This window comes from Trachurus trachurus (assembly GCF_905171665.1).
Source record: "Trachurus trachurus genome assembly, chromosome: 17".
NCBI lineage: Eukaryota > Metazoa > Chordata > Actinopteri > Carangiformes > Carangidae > Trachurus > Trachurus trachurus.
Genome location: NC_139900.1, coordinates 30,958,677 through 30,978,060, shown reverse-complemented (window position 1 = coordinate 30,978,060; position 19,384 = coordinate 30,958,677). Strand labels below are relative to the sequence as shown.

Sequence of the window (19,384 nt, the reverse complement as noted above, 5' to 3'; positions counted from 1 at the left end):
TGTTATTGTCTTGTACTAATGCAGTTGATTTTTACATTTGTCAACATAATATTCATTTGACTATAAACAAATTATGTTATTGCCATGTTATAATATTTAAATAAAATTCTAGATTTCTTGTTTATACCTGGTAGTGAAGACTATATAGTATTTCAATACTTATTTAATTCCTAGTATTATTAGTAATAGCAATATAATACTATTCGCCGTCAATCCAGGTAAACACTATTTTAATACATATTTTTAATATCGTACATATTAATGACAGAAATATCATAAATAAAATAAATATCCTTAAATTGACTTGTTAATAGCCTAAATATTTGTAAACACTGTAAATCAGGGATTTAATAAAATTAGATAAAGTGGAAAAAGTACTAAAATAACATAACATAAGGTTAAAAAAAAGGTTAGACAGGCATACATTGTATTTAGATTATTTTAAACAACTTCTATTGATAATACGCATAATAGCAAAATAAACGTGTATTTGAAGGTGATTTATGAGTTGTCATTTAATGTGATTAAAAGAGACTGACTCCCTGTCACGTTGAGGAGAACCAACTGTTTAAGGTTTTATAACTCTGTCATTTTGAAAACGACTGCCCACTAGGATTACAATAAAACCTCAATTTGACATCTCGGATTCATAAAGCCAATTTAATATCTCCACGTTTCTCGCCATGAAACATCCAGGAGTTGCGCGCACTGAAAAGCTGACGGCGGTGCAATCCGTTTTCTCCAGTCACCTCAGCGTCGTGTCAGACTGGTGAGAATTGAAGCATCAAAACTGAGGTGACAACGGGACTATCTTTGGCATGTGTGGTATGATATTAAGTAAGCACTGGTATGCGCCAGTAAACACACAACGCAATCCAAAACAAAGTGGCGCAGTGTGCAGGCTGCTTCCCCACGTCTAGGCCTCGAGGTCAGCACGATCTGCAATCATCTCGCATAAACGTTTCTAATGTGACAATGAGAGGAGAAATTGAATATGAAGCATGAATATGAAAGTTAGAAATAAACACTATCTTTATATGCATTTTCTCTGTGAACATGCGCGTGCCGATGGGTTGGATTTTAGGGCTACTTTCCCCCCCCTCCCTCAATTTCCTTGAATATTTTTTTCAAAAACAAAAAAGAAGAAACAATATATAACATTGCTTCCGGGGTATTATACATAAGTAAATAAATATGAGCTTTACATGACAGTATAAGGGCTGAATCTTTGCAGCAGATGTCAGTCCAAACATCCCTATTTCTATTTCTATCTTTTGATGAACTCACCCCTTAAGAAATTAAATCTGAGGGTCAGATCAGAAGAATGACGAGGTCTATTTACCTCCCAGCACAAAACTAACACTGGTCAGACTGAGTGTAAAATATCACTAGCCTGGGTTCAAGTTCTGTAAGAAACGAGGCGTAACTTTAACTCACATAAAATGACAATTTATTAAACAAACAAACAAAATCCTTCAAAATACTTTTCAACAAATGAAGAATCTTTGAAATAGTACGGCGATATACATGTTCCTTTTTTTTTTTTTTACTTTTATAGTGGAACATTTTTTGGACAATTAAGGCAGTTCAATTTAGAAACACTTTTTTTTGGTGTTTGGTCCATAATATCCGGCTACAGTTTAGAAATAAATTACTATATGCAATTTACACGTCCATGAAAACTGGCATTATCTTTAACATAGGCTATCACATGAAGCCACAAAAGCAAAGAGAGACTTACGTGTTATTTGCAGTAACACTGTTCTTTAGAGAGAGAAAAAAAAAAACCAAGATTGAGTCTTTTCTGGTTTTGTTTTCATATTAGTCCATGTGGTGTGGGCAGGTAAGAGGGAGAAAAAAACGAGAAAAAAATGTTTTACTGAAAGAGTTCAAACATGGTGAGGAAAACATCGAGCCTGTTTTGTTCTTTCTTTCTTTTTCTTTTTTCTTTCTTTTTTGGTCAGAACTTGCTGCAGTCATATACGAAAGTTCCCGAAGTGCGATAGATGGATTGGCTCGGTGGGAATGACATCTGACAGCTGTTATTCCCATTCACCGGTGAGTTATTCAAGCCAATTCTTTGGGATTCAAACATCTCTCGGACTGAATGGAAGTTCTGCTGCTGCGCTGGGTAAGCTGCGCCCAGATGCCCCAGGTCTCCGGCCTGGTTGAGGTACCATGAGGTCAGCCTCCCCTGGTGGGGATGATGGCCCTCCTGACCAGAGTTTAGATTACCGTGGGTCAGAGAGGATGAGGTGGTTGTGACTGAGTAATCTGGCAACGTTTCGTCCACGGTGGTGCTCGGTGCCAAGTGGCTAGATCTGTCCCCGGCGTACAAGCTCATGGCTTGCATGTTACAATGATAGGTTGCGTTGGAGGTAGTGGAGATGGAGTTTTGGTTACACGGCGAGCTATAGACAGACGTCTGATTTGGAGAATAGTTTAAGGACAAAGACGGTGTTATACCTGTCCTGGTGGAGGCGGTGAGGGTGGGGGTGAGCTCTGTGGCCCCTTGCGGAGACCCCCGGAGGGAGGTCATGATGTTGTCTACGCTGAAGCCCTGCGTGGAGGCCTGGCCGTGGTGCTGGTGGTGCTCGGAGCTGTCCATGCCGATGGACCGACTGGAGGGGATGCTGTGAGGGCTCCCGCTGGACATGCTGCTGCTGTCCGGGCTCTCGATTTTGGGCACGGTGCTCAAAGAAGGGGAGTCGGCCTGCGGCGGCGTCACCGAGCCGTTCTCAGTCTTAATATCCTGGATCCTGACGGGCTGGGAGCCCTGCACCGGCTGCTCCTGCTCCCGGCCTTGCTGCCTCGGCGGCACATCCTTCTGCAGCCGCTCTTCTTTCTCTTTGAGGGCGTCCTTCTTCTTGAACCGCCGCCTCCTCCTCAAGAAGCTCCCGTTTTCGAACATGTTGTAAGAGTCCGGGTCCAGGGTCCAGTAGCTGCCTTTCCCGGGTTTTTTATCATCACGGGGCACCTTGACAAAACACTCATTCAGAGACAGATTGTGTCTGATGCTATTCTGCCAGCCCTGCTTGTTGTCTCGGTAAAATGGAAACCTCTCCATTATAAACTGGTAAATCCCGTTCAGGGTCACCTTTTTGTCAGGCGAGTTTTGGATAGCCATGGTGATAAGCGCAATGTAGCTATAGGGGGGTTTGACCATATCCTTGGGCTGAGGCTGGGGAGTGTACGGTCCATATGCCCGGGCCATGCTGGCTGGGTATTGGTCATGAGCCGCATGAGAGTACATGTTCATAGGTGCTGGCATCCCCGTGTATCCCCCACCGGCAGCGGCTCGGTAGTAGCTCGGGTCGCTGCTGATGTACGGCACGACGCCCAGTGAGTTGGGGCTGGAGACGGAGTAGCGAGCCTGCATGTCTTCACTTTGATCCGGCAAAAATAAAATAAAAATAAAAATAAAAAAGCTCCAAAATAGGCAGGCAGAGAGCTCCACTTCTCCCTCCTCTGTAGTGAGAGAGACGCACAAATCACAGTTCCTCACTGTTCACCTCAAGAGAAAAAGGGGAGAAGGAAAAAGTCTAAACAACAGTTGCAAAGCGTGCTGGCTCTCAGCGAGCGTTTTAAGCCGTCCCCATCTCTTGTGCCTCCTCTGAAACTGCACATTGAAAAAGTTGCTGAACTTTGGACATCCGTCACCGCACAGGACTTTTGCGCAGTTAAATTCTTTCCTCCTTTTTGCTTCCAGTGGAGCTCCTCCCAGTCAAAGTGCGCGGGTCGTCCAATGGGAAGTCGAGGGAGAGAGAGCGCGGACAGAGCAGCTCCTGGCCACACTCAGAGGCTTTCAGTTAAAAAACGAGAGAAGGTGTCGGTAACTCCCAGCCCCACTCCGGCCAAAGACTTTCAGACGTGACAGAGCCAACTCTCATGGACACAGTCACATCAACGGAGGCGCGCACACACACAAACACACATCCTTCTTATCAGACTGTGGTTGTCCTTAAGTAGAAGGTGATGAGATCTCCAATGTGGAAATATTAAACTTTTAAGATTTTATATTATGACTTTAAAAAAACTTTAAAAAATAAAATTAAAAATAAAACACATTTTACGCAAAACATGGTGAATTTTATTTGGCAGGCACCCTTAATGGCAAGTTAATTATCGATAATATATTTCATCTTTTATTTCACTTTATAAAAATTTTCTAATAGAGAACATAATCACACCATCAGCAGGCCAAATGGCAGTCGTTTACGTGGAGTTTTAACGTCTTTTTTTAAAGGAGCATTTTATTAGTTATAAGACTCAACAGCAGCAGCTGATCGCAGTGAGATCAAAGCCTGACTGTCCGCTGTCAGTGGGCGGTGAAGTGCAATCTCTCATTACGACGGGAATTAAAGACAGTTTGGGGCCCGAGAGCGAGCAGGGGTGAGAGTTTATTCAAGAGAAGGGGGATTTAAAGACAAAAAGAACCAAATGGGACGACCATGACACCTCGTAGCTGTGTGAGGCTTCTCATCAACATGTCTCAATGTCTCATCTGTCGTGAGGTTTGAGGCCTTTGGGGGAGTTTATTGCTCCATTAAGGGAGTAAACAAAACTGGTATTATAATTTTAAGTCTTTGTCTTTCTTTCTTTCTTTCTTTTTTTGGCATCATTGTACAAATATTCACAACTATTTTTTTTTAACTTTATTTGAAAACATTCAGCATGTCTGTTATTTTATTTTTATTTATTTATTTTTATCCTTTTTATGTGGTTTTTCGTTCATTCTAAAGATGAGTTTTGGGAAGTAAATCAAAAGGATGTAACTTTTTTTTTTTTTTTTGTCAAAGCTAGCAGAGTAGTCAAAAATCCGACCCCTGAAGGCCTTTTCCATCGCCCGTGCTGTCAAAGGCGACTGCGCATGAAATTGTTAATGGTCACTGTGAGGCAAAGTTACAGTCCCAGTATCTGTGTAATCCTCCGCAGGTCGTCTTAATTAAATGTCCGTGCAGTGGCCTGGTGCTGCGCCGGTTTCTCCTTACATGGACCCGGGTATGAACTTTTTCCACCGCCCTGGGCTGTTTACACAATTCACGACGGGCCTTCTACTTAATACCACGGCCTGCCCACCCAGTCCTCTTTAACTCTATTATTATTTAAGGCATCCACGACTGAAGCGCAGTGGAAAACGTGTCCAAATGCTGAGAAATAAAAGAAAATCTAGAGGCGAAATATTTGATGATCGTTATATTGTTTAGCACTGTAACTTCTACATAACGATGATTATTATCAGTATAAATAATCTTTGAAGCTGAGGCGCAAACCTGTCATGTAAAATATGTCTTCTCGAATTTAATTTGATTTATTCTTATTTATGTAATTGTGTTTATTTGTACTTATACTATGTGCCACCTGTGTATACCAACATACTGCATCTTACCGTTTTATTATTAGCCTGTGTTTCAACAAAAGCCGAGATCATAATAAATAATCAAACAATGGCAGTATGGATATATTATTATGAGCATAGTGTTATATTGCCAAGTCAGCGAATGCATTCTATACTTTAGTAGAGATACATACAAAGATAGACACATTATATTCAAATACTGATGTTGGCTACCCAATAGCTCACAATGATTTTGTTATATTAGAGAGAGAGAGAGAGAGAGAGAGAGAGAGAGAGAGAGAGAGAGAGAGAGAGAGAGAGACAGAGAGAGAGAGAGAGAGAGAGAGAGATCATAAGTATGAATGTGGCTCCCTCTGCCGGTCAAATGTAGTACGGTCGATTACACTGATTAGTGTTACTTTTTTTTAGTGTTATTAGTAATTATGCAAACCTAGAGCAAGTTACTTTAAATACCTCCAACTATTGACAAAATTATTTTTTGTGTTTTGTGAAACACAAAAATAAAAACAGATGTGTGACAAGATGAATATAGGCTGCTGTTCATTGGTGTGTGTGTGTGTGTGTGTGTGTGTGTGTGTGTGTGTGTGTGTGTGTGTGTGTGTGTGTGTGTGTGTGTGTGTGTGTGTGTGTGTGTGTGTGTGTGTGATGGGAGACCACGCGGACAGAGAGGTTGCTGCACATTTATAACACACTGCTGCCACCTCGTGGTCTAATTCAGTAATACACATAATGATTGACGGGGCATAAAGGCTCATTAGTCATCACAAAGATGTGATGTCGTAGTTTCTTTGTTTTGTTTGTTTTTTTATGTTATGTTTGTTGTATCATTTGCTGTACTTTAAGTGTAATTTGCTGCATATGGACACCAGGAAGAGAAGCTGCTGCGACACTGCAGATACTGTAATGGGGATCCGGATAGAGGAATATAGACAGGAAGAAGACACCAGCAGATGAGGGGAAACCTGGGCCAGCATTCAAGTTAAACAGCATGGGTCATGTTCTGGACATTTCTGGGATGCTTAAACACACTTGCTGAGGCTACAGACTTTATATTATAGGCCATCAAAAAGACATGTATGAAAACCATTTTGCTGTCAAGACCTGTCCTCTGTTTTAGAGACCGTGCCAATCCTGCATCCATGGAAAGGTGTATGCTAAGTTTATAATGCAAAAATAGAATTTTACAATGAAATTCCTGTGCCAGAGTTAATTTCTTAAACACTGGGGGAAACCTGAAGCTTTTCAATGAAAAACCACTGTAACTTAAAGCAGAAGTAAGCGGAATGTGTGTGTTAATATAAGTCTTAAATAGTTATCTTCCGACAGCAATCACTTCTATAGAGTGTTTGGTCCGAAACACGGGTCTGTCAGTCACTCTGCTCTGCTGTAAGCCGAGGAGAAAACTTTCCTTGTATCCTACAACCTTTATCCAATGAGGAGAGAGAGAACGGCATAAAGGGGCGGTCCTCTCTGTGTGTGCAGCCAAGGGATGCGTGTGAATGTGGTGACGTAGGGACGAGGACCAATAGATCCATGACGAGGGCGGGGGCTGCTAACTCCATCGGCTGACAGAAAGTTAGCCAAAACGACCGGATCGCTTACTTCTGCTTTAAGTGACAGATTCTGATAATTATTGTCAATTCATTTCATAGAATATGTTGGAACAACCCTCATACTATTTGCAGATTCTTCTTCTGTCTTTTTCTAAATGTATTTAATGTACCACATTAAATTAAAAATAAGACGTCACTTCCATAATAACAGAACTGCTTATTGACTATAGAGATTAACCAGCAGCTCTGACAGACTTAGTCTACAATAACAGACAAGTCAGTGGCGCCCAGCTTGGTACCATTACATTCGGGGTCCCTGTATAATACTTTACAGTGACATGTTGAACTAAGTTTCTGATATGCCATGTCTTGCATGCCCCTTCAATAATCGGTACCGCCAGCTTCTTTCACCATCACCCTCCCGTCTCTTCTCTTGTCAATGTATGACAGCCAGACAGAAACAACCATGTTGACAGCAATGTTGAGAACCAGTCACAGTGGAGTCAGATTTGTGGACCCCACTGTATACTCTAAACACTATCATATCATTACAGATGGTCCAGAATGTGGTGGCGTTCCTGGTCTTTGATCAGCCTCAAAGGGCAAATGTCACTCTGCTGCTCATAGACCTTGACTAGCAACCCATGGCTGGTCAAATAAGACTCAAGACATCAATGCTTGTCTAAAGGGTGACTTCTATACGCTCCCTCAGTCACTGCGTTCCTTGAAGAATCTGGCAGTGGCAGATCCCTACACACGAGGCAATCTCAGTCCATAGCATATTCTTCTATCTCAAGAGTTATCCCTTCAGAGAGCACCTTATTATGTGCTTTAGATAAAAGCATCTGCCAAAATGAATAAATGTAGATGTATTACAATGAAACTTTGGTATCATAAACTCATGGCACATTCATGTCTGACTTAGTGTTTGTGCATATTTAGGATTTTCCAAAGTCCAGTCATTCTGCTTCATCTTCTAATGCAATATTGTAAAAAGAAAAGATTCAAGTGAACTATCTGGTGGCCTATGCTGATATTTTCAAATTGACGTATAACTGCAAAGCATCTAAAATATAATAATATGATAAAGCTAAAATATGTTCACAGTTCTCTTCAAACTAAACTATTTAAAGTTCCTTCTGGAAAATTATGCTGATCACTGGAATCACTCTGATCAACATTCATATTGCCAGTTTAATTATCAACCCTACAATAATGAAAATCACAGAAAATGGTAATTTACCCTGGCTGTACAGCAGTCTACTGTTGTAATCGGGAAAATATGGCAATGTACCGTAATTCAACACATATTGTAAAAGTTACACAATGTAAAGTCGATTAAAGAAGAACTGTAAAAAATAAAAATAATAATAACACTAGACTATGCAACCTTCCTGCCATGATGTTACTGTTCATTTATATGACAATACCTGTCAACATGAAAGCTATCAGACCTGGATTCATTCATTGACTAAAGTTATAATGTTTAAGGCTGAGTTACAGACTGCTGTGCACCTATAAAGAGTAATCAAATGAATACTGCCACACAGATGACTTGCTGCACTGACAGAAAATGATGTCTGTGAACTGAAACCTATTTATTGAAGCACCTATCAGATGGCCTATATGAGAATAGAATATGTAGTTGGGGACCATGAACATACAACCATTAGCAGTATCTCTATTTTTGATTCTGAACGTGGTTTGGACACGTTTTCCACTATGGAGAAAGAAAGCAAGTGATGATTTTGTTGGAGCCATTTGACTCTCAATCACCACTAGGTGGCGATACAGTCACGTGGAAGCCAACAGGACCGGTGAAGAGTGAAACATCTCTGTTAATCTCAGTCTCCTGTTCAAAATTAATTCTCATTTTATATTGGATTAAGTTTTGATATCGTCCTTGTGTCTCTCTGCTAACTAATATAATAATAACATTTACATCACGGAGAAGGGACACGAATTATTCTGAATGATTCTCAGCCCATGAACAGAAGAGAAAATATTTTTAAAACTCAAGTAACAGTAGCCTAACTGCCAAAAAAAAAAAAAAAAATCTACAGCATGGGTCATTTTAAATTGTCGCACCTAGCCCGACCTTAAAGTATTACCATTCAACAAAAGAACTGAAAATCATAGTGGTGCTATCAATATATTCATATTCATTTTACTAACTTAACGTCTATTTATATAATCATCTTCATATACGGCTAAAATTTTCGCGTTATTAATAATAATAATTCAATGGCAGAAGGGGGAAATGAATGAGATTGCTGGTCAAGAAAAATGTTGTGTAACCAAAAGAAACATTTTGCTCCAAAACATGAAACACTTCGAAAATAAAAATAAATCTTTTTAATGACTTGTTGCAAAGAATCAACAACAATTTCAGTAAAATTCGGGAAAACAAAATTAAGTGCATGAATTAAGATTAACTCTGGTACGTGTTCTGTGTGTTTTTGCAGTACAAATGTAGATATTGCTTATCCATTAGTGAAGTGAAGTGCGACAAGTCCCCATATCATACCCATTACTAAACGGGTTAAAAGGTCAAAGTTCACTGAAGAAAAGTGGATCCGCTTCCACGATGAGTCTGCAGTAAATAAAATCACCTTGTTCGTCACCACAAGTTTTCTTAGTATAAAAACTCCACCTGAGGGGTTTTGTCTCTAGAGGCCATTTGCGTTTTCTTCTGTCACATGACGCATGGCTTTACGTCCTGATAGACATTCTGGTGGTGATGGTGATGATGAAGCTGGTGATAATAAGATCCTCCGCTGCTGGGATGGAGGGAAGAGATTCCGTTGAGGTTGAGGACAAAGTCCTTCCTGTCACACACAGGAGCTGAGTGGCTGGAGTATCGAGACAGGCCCACTGGAAACGAACAGGGCGAGAGGTTAATCCATCGTTTCATTAGTCAGGCAGTGTGTGTATTCTCTGTATGGTTTATGTCTGTTTTCTTTAGTCCAAATGTTGGATAACATACATTTTCTATGACGAGTGCATTAGGTCAAATGTTTTGTTACACCCTTCAATAGGTTAAGTGTGTTATCCCTGTGGTTTTACTAATGATTTAAAACGTTTACTAAGGCTTTATAGATCACTTGAAACTCATGTGGCTAATGTTTATCGTTATTTGGTAGATTTTGGATTTCTAATGTTCGAATTCATAAAAACCAATGCTAATGGTCTGATGTTGTGGTAACACATTATGGTTAAATTTCACGTTTTCACTCTGCGTATGTGAGTATAGATCCTCCAGATAAACTAAGCTAAAATGACAAAGCACGTGGCACTTGGTGGAGAACACAACTCAAAAGTTGTTTCCGATTAATGGATTATAGTAAATCATTTGTAAAACATTAATAAAGCCAGGTTTTTATTAGACCGTGGTGGAGCTTGTCCCATCCACATGTATCACAAACATGATCACCCAAAAAAAGATGAAAAAATATATAAATAGTCCGCATAAAGAAAATGTTTATTGAGATGCTGTGGCTCATGTTAAAGGCCCAAATTAAGTTCTACTGAAATTGGTCAATTGTTTTCTTTTCTTTCATGTATAGGATTAAAACATTTTTTGACTGCGTTTAAAGTCCATTTCGTTATTTATTTCAAGTGTGCGTATTATCAGTTGTACTATAACCGAGGCCTTTAAAAGAAGCTTGAACAAAACTGCAATCACATTCTGACCATTTTCATTAAACGCTCTGCACATTTTTACAATCAATTTAATGAAAAGTGACTAAATAGAAACTGAAAATTATTTTTTTTAAGGGTTTTAGTTTCGAAATGATTCATCTTTTTCAATAATCGGTTAACGCTCATTAGTGTGTTACCTCATTTATTGTAAGTGAGGATTCGTTCTGAGTGGTTGATATTTTAAGTCAAACACGGATTTTTTTCACTCATTCAAATGATAAAATATGCTTTGTGATGATGCCACTTATAGAGATGTTTATTCTTTTACTGTTTTACGTTTTAATGACATAATGTGTGATTCTTTTGGAGTGATATAAGTTTATTTGTTAACTCTGATCCTTATGACTTGTCAATGTGCAAATATTTATAAAAAATGTTTTTTAAAAACCGCACATGAGGGAAAGGTGAGGCATTACCTGAAATGTCAGAGGAATCTCGCGCATTGTGATGCAGATAACCCTGATCCAGGGAGTAGGATGACATCCCCGTGTGCAGAGCGGAAGAAGTGGGGCTGCTTGATGCCAAAGACTGTTGTTTCATGTAAGAAGGCACACCCGGTGAACTCCAGTGTGAGGCTGCATTTGCATAAGGCGCCTGACAGTCCAGGGTGCCGACCATGGCTGGAGAGGACTGCAGGGGGCTGCTGCTGCTGTCCGGGCAATAGTCTGCGGTGGAGCCCCCCTGACAGGCAGCCATGTACGATGACCCGGAGCTTGATGACATTTGTGGGACGTGGTGCCCCCCTCCGATCCCCTCGAAACCACCTGGCACCGGATTGCCCATCAGGTCTAAATTATAGCCGTTATGACATGCTAATGAGCCTGAGGGTGACTGGAAATCAAAGTTTTGCGGCAACATAGACGCACCGAAGCCGATGCCATTCATCATCCTGTACATTGGTTTCAAAGCTTGGCATTTCCTGCGGAACCCCCGGGGTCTGCGACGAAAGGAGCCCTCCTCGAACATAAACTCGCTTCCTGGGTCGATGGTCCAGTAGTGCCCCTTACCGGGTCTGCCGAGCCCTTTGGGCAGCTTTATAAAACACTCGTTCAGGGACAGGTTGTGTCTGACGGAGTTCTTCCATCCCTGGTACGATCCCCTGAAGAAAGGGAACCGGGCCTGCAAGAACTGATAGATTTCACTCAAAGTGAGCCTCTTGGTCGGGGAACTTTGAATTGCCATCACGATGAGGGCAATATACGAGTAGGGGGGCTTTTCTGGGCGCCTCAATCCCGAGTTTCCCTTCTTCCCTTTCGCTGATGCAGCGTGCGCGCTCTCCATCATTGGCTGAGCGCTCAGCAGAGCTGCGTCCAGAGCACCGGCCGCTGGGCTGGAGCGCGGAGGATTAGATGGATCCAAATGTTGCTGGGAGCTCTCGGTCGTCATGGTTGCGCCTCTTTCTTTCTTTTTTTTTTTTTGGGATCCGACCACTGTGAGGTCTCTGTAACACTTGGGTAACTCCCTATACTTCAAACACTATTAAAGGACCCCTAATGTGACAATTAAAGAGGTCAGTGCGATGCTCTGCGCGTCTATTGGAGTGAAAATCAAGAAACGCCAGCCGCTGTGCCTCCTTCCTCTCTCTGTCCATTGCTGGCAATAATCCCATATGAGGGGGGGAATAAAGCTCCAAGACTTTGCTTGCGCATATCCACCCGGCCAAACACAACTCGACCACCTATCAATTCTTAAATCTCTCTCTGCCCCGCTATCCCACAAATCCCTCCAAGAAATCTCCAGGAACTACTCCCTCCCCATCTGGCCAGGATCCAGACTAGAAGCCGGACACGGCACAGCGGAGTAAGACAAATCTCCTCCTACCACTCTCTTTCCAAAACACCTCTGTCCACATTTGTCAGACCAATATTTGGCACGATATCCTGACATGTCGCGATGTATAAAGAGGCACAATTTGGATAAATGACACCTCCCCCCTCCCCCCTCCCTCCCGTAATAGCTGTACAAAAAAGTGACAAAGCCTGCTGGTGGTTTTAATGTTGAAAAGGTGTAAAGGAGAAAGGGTCTTGATTTGTTTGGGATCTGTTCAGGGTTAGAGCTCTGACATGAGAGGAAGCATGCTTTTTCCATCAGAGCGTGCCAACATACCACACACAGCGCATAAGAGTCAGTTTACCTCTTGGGGGCCTGGATTACATCCCTGGAGAAATGAATTGATTGTAAAAAAAAAAAATCTAGAAGAAGAAGACAAATGTTCCAAGGAAAAAAAGTCAGATAATAATATTCAAATATCATTCCTACAACTAGAATTCACTGAAAGTTAAAGCTAATAACTGCATGACGTGAAATAATCTCCCACACACACACACCAGCAAGAGTTACAACACAACCCGGGCGACATCAAAACTCGCGACCCTGCTGCGTTCAGGATGCGCAGCTGCTTTGAAAAGGAAATTTACTTTCTAGCCTCAGAAGAATGGGTCCCACTTTGCTAGACATTTCTTCCTATTGTGGATTCCAGCTCGGTTTGCTCAGGATGCACCATTTGTATAAACTCTTTTCTGCGCATGTGCGGGTGACTGAGGCGACAGCTATTTGCAGCGCCAGACAGAAAACATAAATATTGAATACCCCTATCCGGCAGCAGCGAGCTTCTTGAACACCGACAAGTAAATAGTTATAAGGCTATTTCTTTTGGCAGCGTAAAGGATAGAGGGGGACATCACATGTCAATAGTTATATAATATAATAAAATGCGATTACTGGAGCTAATTACATCACTGTTATTAGAAGAATAATAATCTCATAATCTGAGGCAGGATATACCGGTAGCGACTGTAGGCCTATACATATTTTATTTCCGTCCACTTGCAGCCACCCCAGGAAGAGAGCGAGGTGGAGTAACATGACCACGCCCAGGTGAGCGTTAACATTGGCATCTAACAGGTGTCTGTCTCATACAGGTGAGTTCTATTTTAGCTCCACATGAACCAAGAACAACAACAACAACAGAAAACAAAATCAGCATGAGTTTAGATTTTATTTTCATTTCATTGCAAAGAGCGAAACAAACACAGAAAGTCAAAGTGCATCTATTTTTTGACATGTTTATTATCAGTAACATTTACAACAAACACATGTCTATAAAATATCCAGATCTGATAAAACTTTTAAAAAATGTACAAACAAATTAGAAAGTGTAACAGCATGCCACCACAGAAAATATCAAATCCAAAACACTCTTTGGTCCCTTCCCTCCTCTGTGTCCATCATACTGTAAGTGCACATCGATGATCTATAATCATCTTCTTTTTTTTTTTTTTTTTTTAATAGAGTTTATCTTTGATATTGCAAGACTGTGTGAGAGAGCAGCCCGGCGCTATAGATGCTGGGAACGTGCGCAGGAGCACAGGAGTCTAAATGATAAGGTGCCTTGACGTATGGAAATGAGGCAGGTGTGTGTGAGCGAGGCGCCATGAGTTCAGTGTAGCGCGGCCAGGTGAAGGCGGGGAGGGGAGGGAAGAGCTCCCTGTCTGAGTCTCTCTTGAAGGGCTTGCTGAGGATGCTGTCTATAGCGAACGAGCTCGTGAACTTGGCGCGTGATTCGGTGCCGCCGGAGGCTGCGGACCTCCGCTGCTCCTCTTCGTGCTCGGACTCCTCCTGCTCCTCCTGCTCCGTGCTGCTGCTGCTGTTGCTCAGCCTCTTATTGATGCGCTTCCTCCTGCGTCGAAACACCCCGTCGGCGAACGTGTACTCGCTGTGGGGATTGAGCATCCAGTAATTGTCCTTCCCCCACGGCCTCGAAGGGTCGCGGAGCACTTTGAGAAAGCAGTCATTCAGCGACAGGTTATGCCGAACCGAGTTCCTCCAGCCGGTGTAGCTGCCCCTGAAGAACGGGAACTTCTTCATCAGGTAGTCGTTTATTTCAGCCAAAGTCAGACGTCCGCACTGGGAGTCCCGGATAGCCATGGCGATGAGAGCGATGTAGGAGAACGGCGGCTTGGGTCTCCGTGTGTACGGCTTTGACTTGCTGCTGCTGCTGCCGCTGCTGCACGGAGTAACAGGTGGAGGGCTGTGCGCCACGGAGTCCCCATCCGACCCCAGCTCCTCCTCAGCAGACAGAGGAGAGCGCACGCTCCCCTCTGCATCACTAGACATCTCCAAATGTCTCATGTCATAGTGGCTCCCGCACAACACCTCCAACTTCATGTTTTATGCTTTTCTTTGCTAGTTCTATGTCAAAAATAAAATAAAATAAAAATGAAAATGAAAAAGTCTGTCCACTGTTCTCTCCGTGCGTAAAAGTCCGTAAACTTGTGTGCGTCAAGACGCGGACTGTTTTGAATAAGATCCAACAACTCCCTTCTCAGTTGTCATACCTGCAAGAGGAACTGAACGCCCGTCTCACCTACGGGTTTGTGCGAGCAGCAGTTTATAGCCGGCTCACCTCAGGACCAACCCCAAAGTGGGCGGAGTTAGATCATTTGGAGCATCACACAACATCTTCTTATTGCGTGCATGATAGTCTATAAAACAAAACAATGACTCATAACAAAAGCTTTATCACGACGTTAAATTTAACTATTTGGCAATTAGTAAGAGGTGACGTGTTAACACAGCCCGGTGCAGCTTTATGACCGTCTCACCTGTGAAACGTGACCCTGCCAAAACACCTTGGGACTGTTTCACCTGAGACAACCAGGTGGCGTATGTTTCCTTTGTATTTTTAAGGTGCGGTGCCTCCAGGTAGTTCAATATCATTTGTCAACTTCACTGTAATGTCAGCCAGAAATATCCTACACAAAGTGAACTTCTTTACATCCTCGGTGTAATGCAATCAGTTCTGTTTTTCTAGACTGGAGTGTAGTCGTCTTTTTCAACTATTGAGAGAGGATGCTACACGTGAGCAGGATATAGACACACAGGTGCTCTCCATATTTGCATTGTGCTTATAGGTGTGAACTTTACATGTTCACGCCAGCTTAACAGCCCACATAGAAACCAGTGTTACCCTGTGTTTTCCCCTCCTCAGACAAATAGTGGGTCTGGTCCTTCCTGTTGCTTAATGTCAGAATAAGGGGATTCACCCAGCAAATTACTTTTTGGTGATTTATTTTCTTCCTGAAAGAACTGCCTAAAGGTTTTGGAAGACCTTTGAGTCACTTGTGATGTGGTTCCAACGGCTCAATAATGAAAACATAGGCCAACAGGTGAGCGGACCCATTGAAGACACTTCTGAAGTCTATATTATGTCTTTTATAGCCTGTGTCAGTGTTTCATTCTGATTTAGCGCCACCACGCCACAGGCCGGATCTCCTCCCTCACACTCCCCTTGGGTTCATCCGGCAGTCACGGTGAACTCAGCAACCCATCTTTGTGCAAATTGGTAGTCTCATATCCTGCAAATTATCAGACCAAATCACTGGTATCATTGGTTTTGCTGTCACCAAACATCCAATGAAAAAGAAAAAGAAAAGAAAGAAATGATACCCCGCAGACACTGCCTGGAAACCACTGACATGACAATGTAGCCTCTGAAATGTTGTCTATGTGCCAAGTGGTTTAACTTTTGTCGTACAAACTGTATTTTTCAAGCTGTTTTTGTATGTAGGTTATGCATGTTTGTGCTTGGCGTGAATGTTTTGATTTTCAGGTAATAATCTGTTTGTGTTGAGTACGACACCCAATCCACGGTGAAGTCACTATTTTTGAAAGGTGGCATGTCAGAGATGGATTCCTGTAAGCTAACCACACAATGACAGGAGCTCAAATACCATGTATTCACTCTGTTCACAGCATGTAGCAGCTTGCGAGGCCATCGCATTCTTGTATACATCAGAATCTACTTAATAACAGCCCTATGTGTTATGGTTTCACAGGAGAGGAATATGTGTGCCTCATTCGCCTCCAAAGGTGTGAAGTGAAAAAAATGGTACCACTTTCTTAAAAAAAAACACCTTGTATAATGATTATAGTCATGGTTAATGTATCAAGGATAGATGCAATCACCATTTGACCACTATACAGACAGCATGGATCAAAATCATTTTAACAATTCATCACCAATAACTGGAGACTTGATGATTGAAACTTTATGATTCATAAAAATGATTTATTATTATTATAATAATAAGTTATTTCCAAATAAAAGCAACTTTTTTTTTGCACAGACTTGGCAACCCATAATTAGTGTTTGATAATGGCTTATAACTGACTAATACGGCATGAGTCATTGTAAAAATACAAATAAAGAAATTTAAAAAAAAAAAAGCCCTACTTGCAAGATACAAAAATGATGATGTTGTTGCTGATTTGAATTCTATTTTGTCATGTATATATATTCACAGCAAACTGCACTGAATTAACCTAATGTACATATTTTTCCTACCACTCCTACAACTCCTTATATAATATAAATACATAGGCTGCATGTATTGTAAACAAGTATATTTATGGAAGCTCAAATGCCAGGCAGCCATAATAACCTTAGACGACAAATAAACACGAGACTGGATAAGTGTCGATATACAGTAGTTACATTTTCCCCAGTCAATGACATACAGCCATAAATAATTTGCACAAGCAGCTCCTGCTCTTACCGACTCACCCATTCTCTGATTCTGGCAACGTCAGTGTTGTGAGATTTACGAGTAGGTTAAATCAAAGCGTGATGATTTTTTTTTTTCCTCCAGACAGTAAGATCAGATAAGGCCTTTTATAGTTTTCATTCACTGGTTTTGGGAGTACACACCTGTTAGATATGGAAATGGAAGAAAGGACTAAGTAGTACAGAATGCTGTAGTGGGTGCAGCATAATAATGACGCACATACACTTTGGTCTCTATATTTCTGACGACAATAAATATAATCTCAACATTTCTTATGCAAATGTGTCTTTGGGTGCAGTACAATGTACTGTCACTGCAGCTTTGATTGTGGCCTTGAGGTATCTGTTGTTGATGTACTGGGAGGTGGAACACATGAAGCATGTAGTCAGACTGTGACCAACACCCTGGTTGTTGTTAACAGTTCAGTGATTTGTTGGCTCTGTGTTCAGTTTATAAACAGCCAAGAATCACCAACATCATGCCAGCATAATAAATTGCATGCACAGACATTATTATGAAGACAGGGCATCACTGTCCACGCATCTATACATCTACAGTAGCTGCATGAGAACTCACTTACAGTTTAGTGTGTGTGGCACATAACATATAGGAGCTCTGCTCTACGCTCTAGTTAAACAGCACCGAGCTGGCAGACCAGTAACTCACGACACAGGCCCATTATTTCTAATAAGTTCCCTCTGTCCAGTTGTTTGTAGAGGAAAATACTTTTCCAGTCATCTGTTGGAGGGCACAAGGAAAAGGAATAAATATTCTTAGTTGACTGCAGGTGTAAAGAACAAAGCTCTGGCTAAACACGGAACAGAAGGGAAAACACAAAATGCTTTGTGATGTGAGTGTCGATTTAGCATCAACACATTGTGTATGTCCTTATGTTGAATGATTTCTCAATCGCGCCTCAACTTCATGTGAAAAAAGAAATAAAGATGTGCTATAGGTTTAAAGATCAGAACAAACAGACAATGTAGTGTGTGTGTATAGTAAATTGATCAGACATATAATTGTATAGTATTTGATATTGTATTTTGACGATCTATTGTTATATTACTGTGATATTTGTTTAATATTGTCATTTTGTATTCCCTAAAATAACTGCCTTAAATATCAGGACAGATTATACGGACATTTTTTCAAAGTACGCAAATATTGAAACCTTGCTGAGCATTTGAACAATGTAAACGGTATTATGTCTAAACAATAACTGTGTGAAGACGTCAACCTGATGAGGATTCAGTTTGCACAACTCCCACTGAACGTTTTTGCATGTTCAGATGTTTTGCAGAAGATTACGCCGCTGAGAACGTAACGCTCGGTCAGGGACGTCTTCAGTGGTTCAAAATAGAAACAGCACTTCATGTTGATTCCATGCATTCCTTCATGCTATTTATGGCAGCGGCATGTTTGTTACCACTGAACAATACACCTCAAATATTTCATCAGCCACTAATTATAGTATTTTGACAGACCTGTTTTTAAGTGTCTTAGTATTCAACTGGAGCATTATGGATTTTGCACAAACATGCATGCGTCCTTAGTCATCATCAGACAGCTTACAGAACAGTCTGTTTCTTCATGTACTGTATATTTGGCACTACATGTTTCTTCATGTATATCTGCTCCCACCCTATAAATGCACGCACACGTCCTTTCAGGGGTAACCGCCTGGAAACTTCAGCATTTATTTTTTTTCACCCTTTAATGTGTGAGATGCAAAATTTAAAGATGACACAAAATAAAGATCACATTCATTTCTGCCATCTCTGGTTTTACTAAAAAAAAAATTAAAAAAAATAGTAGGTCGGTAAGAAAGCAGGGCCTTGCTGCTTGTTGCTGGTTTTGGATATTTCTGTCTTGGTCAAGTCACTTCAGAGGTAAAAGAGCTGTCAAACAAATGGGAAGCAAAAACAAAAAAAGAATTCCCATTGCGCTTTCATGTGGGGACTGGGGACCAGTTCACAGACCAGACATATATTGCGAAAAAGGCTCAAAATAAGAAAATATTTTTCTGTGGTAGCACGATCATATTTTCCATCTATAACCCTCTACAGATGTGTAATCAACTCTTTACGGGTAGTGAAGTGAATTTCTCAATGTTCATTTTTTACATTTGTATCCTACTTAAGCAAACAATGTACGTGTCTTATTTTGTAAAACTGTTTCATGCTGTATGTATTATTATATATCCA

At 41.2% G+C, this 19,384-nt stretch overlaps 3 protein-coding genes across 3 annotated transcripts; all 3 read right to left on the bottom strand.

Annotated features, from left to right (window-relative positions):
• Positions 1-1,960: 1,960 nt before the first annotated feature.
• foxc1a (forkhead box C1a) lies at positions 1,961-3,379 on the bottom strand (the record flags this gene model as incomplete). Its single annotated transcript, XM_083992088.1, has 1 exon — positions 1,961-3,379. The coding sequence occupies one exon, from the start codon at positions 3,377-3,379 to the stop codon at positions 1,961-1,963; it is 1,419 nt and encodes a 472-aa protein (XP_083848214.1).
• A 6,228-nt stretch (positions 3,380-9,607) lies between these two features.
• On the bottom strand, positions 9,608-12,000 carry foxf2a (forkhead box F2a; the record flags this gene model as incomplete). Its single annotated transcript, XM_083991206.1, has 2 exons — positions 9,608-9,786; positions 11,031-12,000. The coding sequence occupies 2 exons, from the start codon at positions 11,998-12,000 to the stop codon at positions 9,608-9,610; spliced, it is 1,149 nt and encodes a 382-aa protein (XP_083847332.1).
• Positions 12,001-13,908: 1,908 nt separating this feature from the next.
• On the bottom strand, positions 13,909-14,781 carry foxq1a (forkhead box Q1a; the record flags this gene model as incomplete). The annotated part of the gene is made up of 1 exon (XM_083991369.1): positions 13,909-14,781. The coding sequence occupies one exon, from the start codon at positions 14,779-14,781 to the stop codon at positions 13,909-13,911; it is 873 nt and encodes a 290-aa protein (XP_083847495.1).
• Between the last annotated feature and the right edge of the window lie 4,603 nt (positions 14,782-19,384).